The sequence below is a fragment of the Artemia sp. Qi Xiang Cuo genome, chromosome 16, assembly GCF_049724085.1.
Source record: "Artemia sp. Qi Xiang Cuo chromosome 16, ASM4972408v1, whole genome shotgun sequence".
Lineage (NCBI taxonomy): Eukaryota > Metazoa > Arthropoda > Branchiopoda > Anostraca > Artemiidae > Artemia > Artemia sp. Qi Xiang Cuo.
In genome coordinates this window covers 2,608,506-2,625,685 of record NC_142809.1, presented here as the reverse complement: position 1 = coordinate 2,625,685, position 17,180 = coordinate 2,608,506, and the positions used below count along the sequence as shown (strand labels likewise).

The 17,180-nt window shown below is 34.1% G+C and overlaps 1 protein-coding gene across 1 annotated transcript in view; it reads right to left on the bottom strand.

Moving 5' to 3' along the window:
• Droj2 (DnaJ heat shock protein family (Hsp40) member A4-like) overlaps window positions 1-16,955 on the bottom strand; it is a 29,255-nt gene extending 12,300 nt beyond the window's left edge. The window contains exons 1-3 of the mRNA XM_089102634.1: window positions 16,799-16,955; window positions 10,780-10,934; window positions 2,085-2,374 (exon numbers count right to left, since the gene is read on the bottom strand). Coding sequence (XP_088958760.1) covers window positions 2,085-2,374; window positions 10,780-10,911 — 422 coding nt within the window. The 5' untranslated portion in view covers window positions 10,912-10,934; window positions 16,799-16,955. The remainder of the gene's footprint in view (window positions 1-2,084; window positions 2,375-10,779; window positions 10,935-16,798) is intronic.
• Window positions 16,956-17,180: the final 225 nt, after the last annotated feature.

Sequence of the window (17,180 nt, the reverse complement as noted above, 5' to 3'; positions counted from 1 at the left end):
AAAGTAGCAATGCTACTAGGCAGTTATCAAACTTGTTGGCAGACTTTGTCTGAAAATACCACTTTTACATATAAAAATAATTTTTGCTCAAAGAAAAGCTGTCAAAACTCAAGTTGTGCTCCGCCGTGCAAAAAGTGGGGTAGCATAGTAGCAATGCTACTTGACAGTTTTCATGGCCTAGTAAAATTTGTTGGCAGATTTTGTCCAAAAATACCAGTGCTTCCACTATCCCCGAGTTTTTGGGAATTTCTCCAAAAATCCGTCTTCTCGAAAAAATCGGTTCCCCAAAAATCCAGCTACTAGTCATTTTCTGTATCTGAAGTCAAACCATAAATTGTGTGATATGGTTTTATTTAAAAAAAAAAAATCATTTGCATTCAGTGATTCGTTCACCTTGGTTAAGCTACTTGTAACGTTTACCAGTTGGGTAAGTCCGACACTGTCGGACTTACTCCGCAGTGACAGAAAAAGTATGGCCTGGCCTTTTGATGCCAGTCAGTTTGACAGAAAAATTGTTTGCTTATGGACTTCTAATGATTCCTCGATGCCCTTTAAGATGGTGAAGTCATATTATTTTTGACATATTGTTGAAAAAAGCTAGTAGGGTACGTCACACTTCTCCCAAAGCTGGGGTAAGTCCAACACAGCAGACTACACCAGCTTTGAGGCCTGGTAATGGGTTACACGCACGGTATATGTGAAAATCCGAAAGTGAATAATGTGGGAAACTGCTGTAAAAAAAAGGTTGATAGAAGATGATATGAGATACTTATAAAAAAAAAATCTTGAGTCAATTTAACAGAAAAAAACATGTTATGGTATCAGACTTTCCCCGATTCACCCTAAATACCACTTTTTAGTAAACGCATATTCCAGATACCTCGAAATTCTGCAGATAAATTGAGGAGACGTACTTTTTAAGACATATGGAACTAGCAAGTCATTATTCCCAAATATAACCTGCCTTATCATAAAAAGCCCCTGGTATCAGCTCATCCAATCCACCAAATCATCCTCTTTATTTTTTGCAAAGCGGTCAAGTATACCGGTGGTCTTCTTTCGTTTTCGTATATTCTTATCTAGCTCTAATTGGAGGACATATCGCTCCTTTTGGAAGGTAATTAAAGAAATACTTTTTAGTAAGCAGGCATTTTAGTTTAATCTTTTTTTGGAGGAGTGAGGGGTAAATTAATAGATTAATAACTACAGCCTCTTTGTTTTAAGGTTTCGGGTGCTGATTAGAATGTATGTTAGCAATTGGTTATTTGTTTCTTGCTTGACTCACACTCCTTCCGCCCCCCCGGACAGATTTTTTAATTCTACACGGGGCGTTTAAGAGTACATGTTTATTATAATAAATTTCCCCCTCTCTCTGAGCTGCATCCAATAAGTGAGATATCTTGCTGGTAGATTCAACATTATATATATAGTCCAAGTTTCACACGGAGCCTGAAGGGTCTTTCTTGTACAGATACTTGCATGGTGCCATGGCATAAACAAAGGCTCATATTTTTGTCACACACAAAAAAAAACTTAAAAAAATAAAACATTCTAACAAACTATCTTAACAGAACAAAACATCTCCCTCCCCTAGATCCGGGTTTTTGGATTGAAAAGTCAGTCGATGAACAGGTAGTTTGTAGGATTTTATAGTTCATAAAAGTTTACATGAGCAAATAGATTTATTTTATCTTTTCTCCTCAACTCTCGTCCTCAGTAAGGAGAAATTTAAGTCTAACGCACAATACAACAATACAATAACCATAATAATCAATCTTCTAATTTCTTAACAACTGTAACTCACTAAACCTTCTAAAAGCCTAAGCATTATCTTAAAAACAAAATATATTTTAAACATCTTCCCTTTTATAAAAAACAATATTGAAAACCAATATTGCTGAGAATTCCCGGTATTATTATTATATATTAAACAATTGGTCTATTTTCATTTATTTTTTGAAAAAGTTTTTACAAGCTAATCATTAGAAGCAAAAGTACCATATCACTCTTTATGATTACTGCAGCTGTGCCCACCTATCAACTTAAACATGACAGAACTACTTTATAAAATAATTATAAAAATGCACTTATAACATACAACATTCTTTTGTAGAGCTAATTTTCTAGTGCATCCTTTATACAATTCTCCAAGGGTGACGCTCAACTGATGCACTATATCCTTCCCTCTTCTTTCTCGTCTTCCTCGGCCACCCATACCACCACCAAAAAACATCTCAAAAATATCCATGGGGGAGTGAAATCCACCACCACCTCCGCCGCCACCTTCTTTTAGGCCTTGTTCGCCATATTTGTCATAAATTTCACGCTTTTCAGTATTGGAGAGTACTTCATATGCAAATGATATTTGCTTAAACTAAAAAAAGAGACAAAGGTTGAAATTACCTATAAACTGAAACAGATTTGACTTTGTATCGCTCTAGGGCCAAATTCCTTTGGCCATCTCATTTACCCCCCCCTCCAAGATTTTACAACATTACCCCATTGTTGACATTAAAATGACGTAAATATTAAAAGATATTTATACAAATATTGGTCAAAATTTCAGCTAAGAGAAGTTGTGAATGAGTTAGAAGTATAGTTTGGTAAGCTTAATTCAATTTTCAAACAACAAAAACAAGAAGAACAATAGGGAATTCTTTTAATAAAACAGTGGAGATACTTTGAATGAATATTTTGGCCCTATGTTCAAGAGCCGTCCTCAGCAAAACAAAAATATATAAAAGAAAAAAGACTCACAACAACATCCGACCAATAAAACTAAAATACAATTTTTTTTTCAAAGCAGTCCTGGCATCCTTACTCCAGCAAAGTACAACCAAGACTAATTAATAAAACAAGGTAAAACAAGGTAATTCATTGAAATGAAAGACAAATATTTAAAAACCCCTTCTTATTGCTAAACCTGCCTTTTTCGCAGCTAACCTCAAAGGTCTTTTTGTGACCGGTTCTTTAATAATTTCTACTGATTTTTTAGAATATTTTGTAATGTCATTTTAACTAAATTTGTGTATATAGCGTTTAGAGAATATTCCCGAAGTCACTATATAAGGAATTACTTTTATTAACATTAAGTCTGATTTCAATTGCTTATCGAACTACCTGTTTTATGCCTAGGTCCTTGCTAATAAGGGCAGATTCTTCAAAAAGTATTTTGTGGCTAGGATTTTCGAAAACAGCAGCAATATTAGAATTTAGAGCTTTGGTAATACCATCTTTATGCTGTTGCAGGCGTTTCTCTAAATTCTGGTGAGTTCTACCTTCATAGTATTTGCCACAAGCGCATGGTATTTGATAGACCCCTCTTTGACGAGTAACTGAGGTTTTATCTTTACCAGAATTTAGGACATGTATGATTTTGAAACTATTAGTAAATACTACACAGAGATTATTTTGTGTGGAAACTTTTCTAAGATTCGAAGTGATTTGTGGGAGGTAAGGGAGGTAAATTACGTTTCAGGGCTAGTCAGGATTCTCACATGGTAAACTACCATTGATTTTATGGGAGTCTCTTTTCAGTCTACGGTTAATTATATTGTTAATAAATAAATGGGATACCCATTTCCATTGGATATGTCCCTGATAAAGTTTAGTTCTGCTGTGACGTGGGAATCAGAACAAATGTTTAGGGCACGATTGACGAGAGATATTACATCTATCGATTTGTGCTGATTTTCTGTAAATAGTAAAATTTGAGTTTGTCTAAGCTACAAATAATTAACACATATAGGAATGAGGTTTTATTTTCACTTTTAATTTCTAAGGTAAACTTTAAATTTCTATCGTATATATTAAAGTGATCTAAAAAAAAACTAACTTCATTTTCACCCTAATTTCAAAGTGAAATTAGGTCAGCCATGTAACATCCCCAAAAAATATGTTTTAAGAAGTACGAACCCAACGCCCAATTTTCAATATGTTCCACATAAATATTCGCCAATAATCCGGAGAGGTGCATCCATCGGTAAACCATTAATTTGATGGTAAAAATAATTACGGAACTGGAAATACATTTGAGTACTTGTTACAGAGTTTAACCAAGGTCATTAAGACCTCGCAACCTATTTCTGCTGCAGAAGCTTCTATTAAATGGTAATTTTCGTTTGTTTTATTTTCTGATAATTCCTCAGATACTGCTACATCAATATTTGTAATGATGTAGTGAGTATTTGCATTAACCAGTATTTGTAATGATGTAATGTAATGTATCAATATAATGTAAAGTCTTAATTACCTTGGTTAAACTCCTTATTATTCAAAGTAGGATTTCTTTAGCAGGCACCCCCTAATCTTCTTTCTATTGTTTAAATACCACAGAATCCCAAAAAGAGCCTAATATATTGACATTAAGAGGTCCCTACCAGAGGTTAAAATTTTTGGTTACTGCATGCTCATTGCTCAATGCTGCATGTCTTGCACAGTTTTCAACTTTTCAACAGTCAACACTACACTATAGTACAACATGGTAGCTTTCTGAACTGCTAGACTTATTTACTTTGAACTTTGACTTTATTCAATATAAACACACAAATAAAACACAACTCCAGGGACTGATCAATGATCCCTAGGGCCTAAATGTATTCCCTGGAGTACTTATTTATCTGTAGGCTTCCCACAATGCATTTCAACACAAGACGCCATTTTTGTTGTATGCAATGTGAGTGAAAATGCAAATTTCAAGATTTAATTGGTTTTATGAACTACAATATATTAATTATATTTCACACTGATACAGGTAGTCTGATCAATCTGATACTTGTTGCAGACACACTGACACTGATACAGCAATGAGTGACAGCATGGACTGCATGGTTTGTACCAGAGACAGTACTGATGTGATATTAAAACAAACTACAAGAAGTGAGACAGACATGTGGATCATTGGACAATTGTCAGACACTCTGTTTCAACAAAACTACCATCAAAGAAGGTGGTCATGGCACTATTCTATCACTACAAGCAGGTGACGAACAAGACAGTCTGTGAAGCAGCACATTCCACATCCAATGACGTTCTTGCAGTTTGGGCAAAGGCACACATTCCAACAAGGCTCAAGAAACATGTGGTAAACAAAATTCAGTGTCTCGTTAAAGGAGTATGACAACCTGAGGAGAAATAAAAAGAACAAAGCTAAGCGTTCTGAGACACTGAAAAAGAAGGAAGAACAGTGGAAAGTGGGCCTGGATGTTTTGACATTGTCCAGGCCAACGCAATCGAGATGAACGAGAATTTCTGTTAGCGCAGCAGGAACCAGGACGCCATGGAAAGATGGGCAGTGTTCAGAAGCTTTTAGAAAGAAAAAGAGCATCATCTCAGAAAAGGAAAGAGAACCATGACATGACAAAATGTCAGCCCGTCTGGATGTGGCTAAAGTTAGTGACAGAAGTGCTGTATTACTTCCTGTTCCAACTCTGCAACACCTTGGTCATGATCCTGCTGAATACAATGTCAATTGCTCTTCAATTGGCAGAGACAGGATGAAGCAGCACCAGATAATAGCCGAAAATCTATGATAGGAGTTTAAACCAACAACAGTTCATCTAACTATTCACTGGGATGGAAAACTCCAAGAGGATATCTGCAGCAGACAGATTGCCAATCGCCTTCCAATTTTGGTCCCCAGAGCAGGTGTAGATCAGCTTCTTGGCATTCCAAAGCTAGCCTTGGGAACTGGCCAAGCTTCTGCAGCAGCAGTTTTTGAAGCAGTTGTGGCTTTGAACATTACAGATAATGTAAAGTACATGTGTTTTGCCACCACATCTGTCAATTCTGGTCCAAGAAATGGTGCTTGTATCCTTCTGGAACAAAAACTTAACGAGGACATGCTTTGGTTTGCTTGTCAACATCATATCTTAGAAATAGTCTTACAAGCAGTGGTTCTTGATTGCCATGGTCCTAGCAAAGGCCCAAATATAACAATTTTCAACTGGTTTAAGAACACCTGGCAGTTTATTGACAGAGCCGACTTTCAGACTGCTTCATCAGACGAGTGCGTGTTTACAGCTGTTTCAGATGTCGTCACAGATATCATAGCATTTGCTGAGATGCAGACACTAGCGTATCAACCCTGTGATGATTACCATGAACTTTTAGACTTGAAAATCATTTTCCTTGTTGGCATGCCATCTAAGGGAATCTCATTCAGAGCTCCAGCTGGGCTGCATCAAGCAAGGTGGATGGCAAAGGCCATCTATGCGCTAAAGATCTGGATGTTCAGAAGTCAGTTCAAACTCACAAAAAAGCAAGAAAAGGCTCTTGCTGATATTTGTTAATTCACTGTAATCATCAATGTGACAGCTTGGTTTCAGGCATTGTCAGCACCATCAGCCCCTTTTATTGACCTCCAACTTCTCAAGGACATCTACAACTACAAGAACATATCATAATCGATATAAAAAACGGCCATGAACAAAATAATAGACACCTATGATACTTATCAGAGCAATTGGTGGCCCTTGCCTTCTTTGACGACGACATATCATGAGACACCAAACATCACATCATTATGGCTCTGCAAACATCAGGAGCAGAGCACCCTCTGAAGAGAATAACAGTGGACCTGTTGACACTGGGGGAGAAGAATTTATATATATATATATATATATATATATATATATATATATATATATATATATATATATATATATATATATATATATATATATATATATATATATATATATATATATATATATATCAGGATCATTTATTAACATAAAAGCTTTCGTAGTCAGGGTTTAAATCCCGACTAAATCGCACTATTATTTAGAAAGTGAACAAAGACACAAAAAAATTATTGCACATATCACTTATTGTAGACAGAAACATAAAAAAGCACAAACGAATGGTTGAAGCAATTAGTGTAACACTTGGGCTGGGCTAGCTGTGCTGCTTTTGATCTTGTAGTTACTTTTTTTTTCAGCATTGGGGGTAATATATTTCTGTGTTTATTACTTGTCAGAAGAAACTGGCCAAATTTACAGATAAGTTGAAAACGGCGATCGTGGAGTGACGGGAAATTTAGTAGAGACAGTGCTGATTCGTAATCGGTGTACTGATCAGACAGTATGGCCTTCGCCGCTCTTTTCTGGACTGATTCAAGTACTTCGCTCATATAGGTAGTGCTCTGAACCTATGGACCCCATACAGGGCACACATATTCTAATATCGGGTGAATATATGTCAGGTAGGCTGTTTTCAATTGCGGCACTGAAAAACCAAATCTTCGCATCAGTAAAAGGGTACGCATGGCACAGTTCGCCTTTTTCACTACCTCTTGGACGTGGAGGCTAAACGAACAGTCAACGTTGAACGTAACACCGAAAATAACTGCCGACTATACGCTTTGGTATGGTGGAGGGGGGCACTGAAAATACTTTTTGAGATGGTAAATCGAAGAATTTTGGTTTTTGTTTTATTGATTTGGAGGCTTTTTTCAGAACACTGGTCTCTAAAGTTGTCGATAAATGATTCATTGAACTGGGGAAAAGTTTGAGACTTCTCAATGAGGTATTTTAAGACGGCGGAAAGGTCATCTACGAATTTGAACCGTTCGTCAAAATCAACCTGGACAAAATGGGTCACATCCAAGAACAACAAGGCAGCAATTTTAGTGCCTAGTGGGACACCACACGTAAGCTCAGACCATTCCCAGCCAGTGTCCCCTGGGTAGAGTTCATATACACTCTATAGTTGGTCATGTAAGAAATCTATTATTAATAAAAGGATATGTTTGCAATCACCCATAACCTTCAGATTGTTCACTGCAGTATAATGGCGCATCAAGTCGAAGGCTTTTCTATAGTCCGCTAGGAGGAGATCTACAATTGTGCATCCTTGGCCAAGCCATTCAACAATAAGGTGATGCAGACGCACAAGATAAACAGTTGTACTACTACCTTTCAAGCACCCGTATTGGTATGGATCAAGAGAGCCCTGGACTTGTGACAAAAGTTCACGATATATAAATGAGTCCGCTACCTTAGAGAGCTTTGGAACTTTCAAAATTTGGCGGAGATGGTCGCAAGATTTCGGATTTTCCACTTTTGGAATGACGCGCACATAAGATCTCTTCCAAACACTGGGGAACACTTGTTCGTGAAAACACTGGTTAATAATAGAGCTGAATGGCTTTGCGAGAAAGATGGAGAACTCGCGTAACAACTTGACAGGGAGTTCACCAGGGTAAGACGCACAGTTTACTTTCAGTTTCTGAAGTTCCTTAAAGACGGCATATTCGGATACTTCACATATCTCATCAGTCCCGGTGTCAGCAATGATACTCTCAATTTCTGAGTTTGTGATTGATGGGTATGTGGTGCATATGCCGGAGAAAAATTGTTCACTTCAGTAGCTGATGTCAGTGTGCCGTCATCTTTGAGTAGTCTCAGGTCCTTTGGCGTTGATTTCCCTGCAAGGGTTTTGACCAAGGAGTGCCATTTGTGAGGGTCAGTGTGCAATAATGGCGTTATTTTCTCTTTTACATATTGTCTTTGGGCTAGTCTGTTTAACTTAATAATTCTGTTACGCAAACTGGCTGCAGCCGCCATATATATATATATATATATATATATATATATATATATATATATATATATATATATATATATATATATATATATATATATATATATATATATATATATATATATATATATGTGTGTGTGTGTGTGTGTGTGTGTGTGTGTGTGTGTGTGTGTGTGTGTGTGTGTGTGTGTGTGTGTGTGTGTGTGTGTGTGTGTGTGTGTGTGTGTGTGTGTGTGTGTGTGTGTGTGTGTGTGTGTGTGTGTGTGTGTGTGTGTGTGTGTGTGTGTGTGTGTGTGTGTGTGTGTGTGTGTGTGTGTGTGTGTGTGTGTGTGTGTGTGTGTGTGTGTGTGTGTGTGTGTGTGTGTGTGTGTGTGTCTTTGGGCTAGTCTCGTTTAACTTCATAATTACTTGATACAGCAAACCATTTGTGCTGCAACCGCCATATATATATATATATATATTTATAGCATATATATATATATATATATATATATATATATATATATATATATATCTAATGTCACGCATAATACCAACAGATTATTCAGTATTGCCAGACTGCATTCATCATTCCTAACTAAGAACATTGATTTGTGGTCAGTTGACAAAGACTACCAGGCAGTTAAAAATATAGTGCACAGCATGAGGGTAATCAATGACATTGCCGAACGTGGTGTTGCACTGATGGATGACTATAACAAACTGCCCACAACGTCTGAAGAACAGAAGCAGTTCCTCTTGCTAGTTGTCAAGGAGTACTGACAGCATTACAGTGATCAAACCAAAAAGACACTGATGGACCAGTTGAAGCCTATATGTGAACTGTGTAGTTTGGCAATTGAAGTGACTGGACACTATTGCCAATCACTTATTTTCTGTTCTGCATACAGCAACTCAACAGTCATGTTTGATATTATTTAATGAAGTGGCATTGCTCTGCGTTTTTTTTTATCAAAGTTTGATTATACATTCCTAATAGTTATGGTAGGGACCCCTCTGAAATTGAAAATAATGCTAAAATGTTTGTTTATTATTCAATAAACTTCAGAATGGAATCATTTCAGACAGTGCCCCATAAAAAAAGAGTAATTTTTTTTTCCATTTTGTTAAGGACCACCCTGATATAATATATATATATATATATATATATATATATATATATATATATATATATATATATACATATATATATATATATATATATATATATATATATATATATACATATATATATATATATATATATATATATATATATATATATATATATATATAATACTGAAATACTTTCAGCTATAAATTACCTTTTTGTTGTTATTTTTCCTTCTTACATTTTTTTCCAATTGCAAAGCTCTTTTCACCCTAAATTACAATGTCACTCCCAGTAGGAAGCGAGCTATTTCCAGTCTCCAGACCTTAATGGAGTTACTATCAGCTTTCTGGATGATGAGTAAGATACTGGCTGACGCTTATCCTATTTTAACATTGTCTGCTTGAGAATTATGTTTACTGAACAACCTGAATATATATTTCCCATACAGCTAGCAGTACTTACCAGTCAATCATAACAAAACCAAACTAATTATTAACAAATTAAAGAACTGACATTAAAGACTCATAGGTTCTGATATGCTTATCTCTTAAGAAAACAGAGAAGGGCCTATAATTGATTGCCAGAAATACATAACGAGTAAAAATCTATACTGAAAATTATTATACAAAATAGGTGTCCTGGGATCAATTGTAGTGGGCCCAATGTCCTACTGAAAAATTAAAATCCTCTTTTCATTATTTTGATTTTAAATAGAAAGGCAGTGAATTTTTTAAAAAATGTTTAGTGTAATATCCCTGAATTCCTATGTGCAGGTATAAAAAAAGGCTGAAACTAGAATATTGTTATATATATATATATATATATATATATATATATATATATATATATATATATATATATATATATATATATAAAATATATAATTATATATATATAATTATATATATATATATATATATATATATATATATATATATATATATATATATATATATATATATATATATATATATATATATATATATATATATATAATTTTTAGATCAGCAAGTTTGCAAAAGGAAATTTCCAAAAAAGTAGACCAAGGCTTTGCAACTTTCAACGTGAGCCTAGTTCGGTCAAAATAGTAAAAGTCATAGATCAAGAAAACTAAAAAACGCAAGGAATAAACACATTCAAACCTTTTCTTCTTCATTTGGATTTTTATCTGGGTGGTACTTTAAAGCCAATTTTCTGTAGGCTTTCTTCAATTCATCAGGGGTACAGCTAGGACTAAGACCAAGGACATCATACAACCCTGTTTCCTTTGGCATTTTGGTAGTAAATAATCAAACACCTGCAAAGAAATAATCAGAAATAAAGTAATACAAAATAGAAAAGGACATTTCTATACATACAACAGTAAATATACCATGTTTTGTACCATGGCTGGAAGATTCCAACTGAAACTTTTGGGAGTATTCTTAGGGGGGAAAGGGAAGGAGCCTACTTGTAATTTAGTGCTTTTTTGAAAGGGACAAAATATGTTTTATTTGCTCCTCATAAAATTTACATGATGGTTCTTTTAATAGTAATAATACAGTCAAAACCCATCAAATAAAACAGTTTTATAATAACAGAGTATGAAATAGAAAAGTTGACAACTCAGAAGACAGAGCAGTACTAACAATACAATAGCTTCTGAAAGTAGAAGATAAATGACCAGAAAACTTAGCCCCTTCTCAACAAGATTTTTTACTAAGAACACTTTTAATCATCCATAACAGCTTTTATAAATCAGCCAATCAGTAATTGTCAGTTAATGAGGAAATTTTTTTAAAAATCTGACTGGCTCAAATTAGTGCTAGTTAAATTTTTATATTAATAAAATATCACTAATTTACCTTTAGATTAACACATCAACTATCTATACCCTTTTGTATGTTAAAGCAACAGAATTAGTAGTTTTAAAACAGCTAAGAAGTCTTAGCAAATTTGTTTAGAGCCTTAATTTTGTTTTTTGCAAATGATGTCATGTAGTAAAAATTACAATGACATTATGCACTTCATGATATCATATTATGTCATATATAAGATAGCTGAGTTTCCAAGTGAAGTCAGTTATTTATAAAACACAATGTCTGTAGGAAGGAAAAAAAAAAAAAAAAAATTGAAGTTTCAGTTACTATAAATGATGATTCTTTGGAACCAGCACCTAAAGTATCAAACGTGATAAGATTTGGAAATTAAAAACCTGAACCATCAGTTGCAACAACACCAATATAGGTATCTAAAGAAATTTCACAATGATAAATTGTATAAATTAATCAAAATCCAAAATTCATAAGATCAACAAATATGGTTAGCAGTGAGAAAAGACAGGGGCAGTTAGAAGATATGCAAAAAAAAAGAAGATCATGTCAAAAATTAAAATGAAGAGCAAAGACATGGGTTGTTATAAGATTTGTGGAAAAAAGAATTAGAGCATGTCAAAAATGAAAATGAAGAGCAAATACAGACACAGTTAGAAGATAAACAAAAACAAGAATTAGAGTGTGTCAAAAATAAAAAGAAGAGCAAAGACACAGAGTAGTAAGAGTAGTAGCAAGAGTAGTAAACAAAGGTAGTTCATTTAGAAATTTCTGCTTTCATGGTCAAATTGCAATGTCACCACCTCAATTTCCAAATGAATTGGTTAGCCTTTTTTTAGGATGGCACTTGCTCTCTGAAGAGTTTCATAAACATACTTGAAACTTGAACATATGTTTTGCTCTAGCTTCATTCAACATAAGTGATGATCAAACCATAAATAGTCCTCTTCCTAAAAATCTTCTTAACAAAATTGAATTACCAAAGACATAATTTCCAGTGGCAATTTTATCAAGGAAGTTTTTCAAGAATGTTTGTCTAAAAAAATGTTTGATTTATTTTAGCTTCAATAAAAAAGAAATTAGTAAAATAAATGCAAAAATTGTTGATTGACACCCAGGAGAACAAAAATCATATAAAAGTTATAATTATGTCAAAGATAAAAAAAAAAGAGATGAATTGAATTCACTCCTGAATCCCTCAATTCAATTGAAAGTGCAGAATTGCCACCACATGACTTAAAAATTAAGAAAATACAATAGTTATGCTTTTGCATAACTTAGATATTTCAGAAGGGATCTGTAATAAGAACTGCCTTATTGTTACTGAATTATACAACAACATAATAAAGGCAAATATCATTACTGGAAAAAAAAACAGGAAAAGAAGTTCACATTTTTCAAGTTACAGTGGACTCTAGTAAAGGTCAAATTGGAGGTACAGTTCAACCACATCAATTTCCCCTTCAACCCACATTTGCTATGACTATACATAAGTTACAAGGGCAAACTTCAATTTGTTGGTGTCAACCTTAGTTTGCCAGTTTTTAATCATGGAATGTTATGCATGGCATTTTCTCATGTAAAAAGACAACATAGCTTAAAAGCTCTGCTACCACCTGAAACTAAACAAAGAACATATAACAAGTGTGGAAGGAAGCCCTGACAACTACCAACAAAATGTCTTATTGTTAGAGTCACAAAAACAATCTAAATAGGTCAGGACTTTAAGGAAGACAGAGGCTGATGCAGTATCAGGATTTGGAGGTTTTATAATATGTTGAAAGTTGACTTTTGCCATGGCTTGTCTTTTGTCATTATGAAAACAATAATGCCAAACCTTTGTTGTTGTTTTTTTAACAGAGGCTGATGCAAAATCAGGTTTTGGAGGTTTTATAATATGTTGAATGTTGACTTTTGCCATGGCTTGTCTTTTGTCATTATGAAGACCACAATTCCAAACCTTTGTTCTTTTAACAGAGGCTGATGCAATATCAGGTTTTGGAGGTTTTATAACATGTTGAATGTTGACTTTTGCCATTGCTTGTCTTTTGTCATTATGACAGCCATATCGTCGAACCATTGTTTTCTTAACAAAGGCCTGATAAGTATTAATGACCTTATCCATGTCAAGATCCCAAACCTAATCATCATCGCTATCATTTTTTACTATGAAACCATATCTTTGCTGTTCATTTTCATATGCTGTAATTGTTGTTTTTGTATATCTTCTAACCACCCATATCTTTGCTGATCATTTTCATTTTTGATGTGTTTTAGGATTTTGATTACTTCAGATACTTTAGCAATGGCCTTTTCTTTAGCTGCCCTTATTGGTATTGTTGCAACCAATGGTCCAGCTTGTCTTTTGTCATTATGAAACCACTATCTTCAAACCTTCGTTTTCTTAACAAAGGTCTGGTAAGTATTGATGACCCCATCCATGTCAAATTCCCAAACCCAATTATCATCAGGAAATACATTTCCTAAATTTTGAAAAAAACAAAAAACATTGATATGGCTTGAAATTCTCCTCAAATAATAGGAATTGCATTTTCAGAACTAAAGCCAGAGAAAAAGAAACTGATAACTGAAAATTAAGGTAAAATAATGTTTTGTCAAAATTTCAAAAGGTCCTGTCATGTAAGTAAATTTCAGATACAAATTTATTTCTTTAAAATTTATTTCTGATACAAATGAGAGGTAAGTTTAAATTTTCCCCCCCACCCCCGAATGTGCAAATATATACTCTGAATTGGTATATATAGGGATTGGGTAAAATTCATTTCCAACAAAAATAATTATTATATTCATAAAGGGCATAAAAAAAGGCATCAAGTCGTATGTTCACTTTATTTGTAAGTCAATAATATGAACTGCCAAAAACTTACCAAAGCTTAAACTTACTTCTCATTTATATCAGATATAAAATTTACCCTCTCACCCACCCTAATGTGCAAATATAGGTAATTTTTTTGTTATCCATATTATTGACTTATGAATAAAGTAGCCTAAACATACCACTTGTTGCCTTTTTTTATGCTCTTTCCAAATATAATGCTTATTTTTGTCAGAAATGAATTTTACCCCCCACCCCTATATATACCCAGGGTATATATTTGCACATCAGGGGGTGGGGGAAGTTTGAACTTACCTCTAATTTACATCAGAAATAAAATTCACCCCCACCCCCAAATGCACAAATATATAGGGTACCCTGAATTGGTATATATAGGGGTGGGGGTAAAATTCATTTCCAACAAAAATAATTATTATATTCATAAAGAGCATAAAAAAGGCATTGAGTGGTATGTTTACTTTATTCATAAGTCAATAATATGAATAACAAAAAATTTACCCAAATAGGCTAGGATACCCTGAATTGGTAGCCTATATATAGGGGTGGGGGTAAAATTCATTTCTAACAAAAATAATTAATATATTTGGAAAGAGCATAAAAAAGGCATCAACTGGTAGGCTATGTTTACTTTATTTGTAAGTCAATAATATGAACTGGGAAAAATTTACCTGTGGACTCATCCCTGAAAGTTCCGTTTTTTCTAAAGCTAGAATCCCATGTATAGACACATGTCTAGCCAGAATTCAATGTCTAGGCCTCAACCGTTCATAAGTGAAATTTGGCACTTAGCTAGACATGCTAGACAAGGCGCTTGACTAGACATTGAGTTCTAGACTCTAGAACTCAATGTCTAGGATTTTTTATTATAGCCATTCAGAATGTGACAAGTTCCACTAGGCTATTTTCATCATTTTTGTTTACCTTTGTAAACTTGAATTTAATTTTTGTTTTCTCATTAATTGTTTTTTTCATTTTAGGCAAATACGCAGCACCAGACATAATAGTGAAACATACTATGGCAATTGTTTCGCTTATCTCATCCATTATCTTGTGAAAGTAAAACTAAGGATTTTGGACCTGCATAAGCTCTCTTGATTGGCTAGAAATGACAATTTAAAACTAAATTTGTAGTTTTAGCTATGCACTGAATTTTACTTGTGAATGGTCATTGCCTAGGCATTGGATTAGGGCTAGACACACATCTAGACATGGGATTCTAGCTAGACATGCTTGTGAATGCTGCATAATAAAACCTCTCATTTTGACAATAGTTTTTGCACATCAGGGCAGGGTGTAAAGTTTCATGGATGCACATACAGAATGTACTAACCATAAATTTCTGCACAGGCTGTTATGAGGCAGGAATGGTAAATTTTTGGTCAATATATACCAAATCATATTATTGAGTTTCAAATAAAGTGAATACACCATTAGATGCCTTTTTTTATACTGATTACAAATAAATTAAGCATTTCTATCAGAAATGAATTTCAGTCCTCCCATATATAGGCTATCCCAACCCAACCCCTCAATGCGCAATTATAGGGGGGGGGGGGCTGAAATTAATTTAAGATATAAATGCTTATTAAATTAGTAATAAGCATAAAAAAATGACAACAAATAGTGTATCCACTTTTTTCTTAACTCAATAAGATGATTTGGTAGATATTGACCAAATTTTTACCAAATCATATTATTGACTAATGAATAAAGTGAATATACCACTCAATGCCTTTTTCTGATGCTCTTTGTGAATATAGGCTAGCCTAATAATCATTTGGTAAAGTTCTATGAAATCATATTATTGAGTTAAGACTAAAGTGAATACACCATTCGATGCCTTTTTTTATGCTGATTATGAATATAATAAGCATTTCTATCGGAAATCAATTTCAGCCCCCCCCCCGATCTATGCCAATTCAGGGTTAGGTTAGATATAGCCTATATAGGGGGGGGGGCTGAAATTCATTTCTGATAGAAATGCTTATTATATTCGTAATCAGCATAAAAAAAAGGCATCGAATGGTGTATTCACTTTAGTCCCAACTCAATAATATGATTTTGTAGAACTTTACCAATCATTTTTGTCAGAAATGAATTTTAGCCCCCACCCCATATATACAAATTTAGGGTATATATTTACACATTGGGGGGGGGGGGAAGCTTAATCTTACCTCTCATTTACATAAGCAATAAAATTTACCCCCGCCCCCTAATGTGCAAATATATAGGCTACCCTGAATTGGTATAAATAGGGGTGGGGGTAAAATTCATTTCCAACAAAAATCATTAGGCCTATTATATTTGGAAAGAGCATAAAAAAGTCATTGAGTGGTATGTTTACTTTATTTGTAAGTCAATAATATGATTTGGTAAAAATTTACTGGAATGGTTCTATTACTATCTTAATAGCCCCAATCCTAGGCTTATATCCTACCAGGATTATAGGGCATACTAACCTAGAGGCAGCAATGAAAAAAAAACCCATCAAACCTTCGGTAGACTTTAAACTATAATTCTTGAAAAATACACTACAGTTTTGCTGATTATATATCCTTCAATCAGATCTTAGGTGAGACTGGGAATCGATGCAAACAAGAGAATACGATGGAATACAACAGATCTTTCTGGAAATCCAGGAGCTATTGCATTGAGTTTGTCGAAGAAAAGACGATAGAAATGCCATAGGAGTTTTGAAATCCTTAAAAGCAAAATTTCAGTAAATAAATTTTTATAAAAACAAAAGGTTTTATGATGAAGGAAGAATAACAGAAGGTTTGTAACGAGGGAAACTTAGCATGAATCAAGAAACAAGACTATTACAAACAGAAATTGTTACAAGACTTTTGTTCACAAGTTCTGCAATAATAAGGAA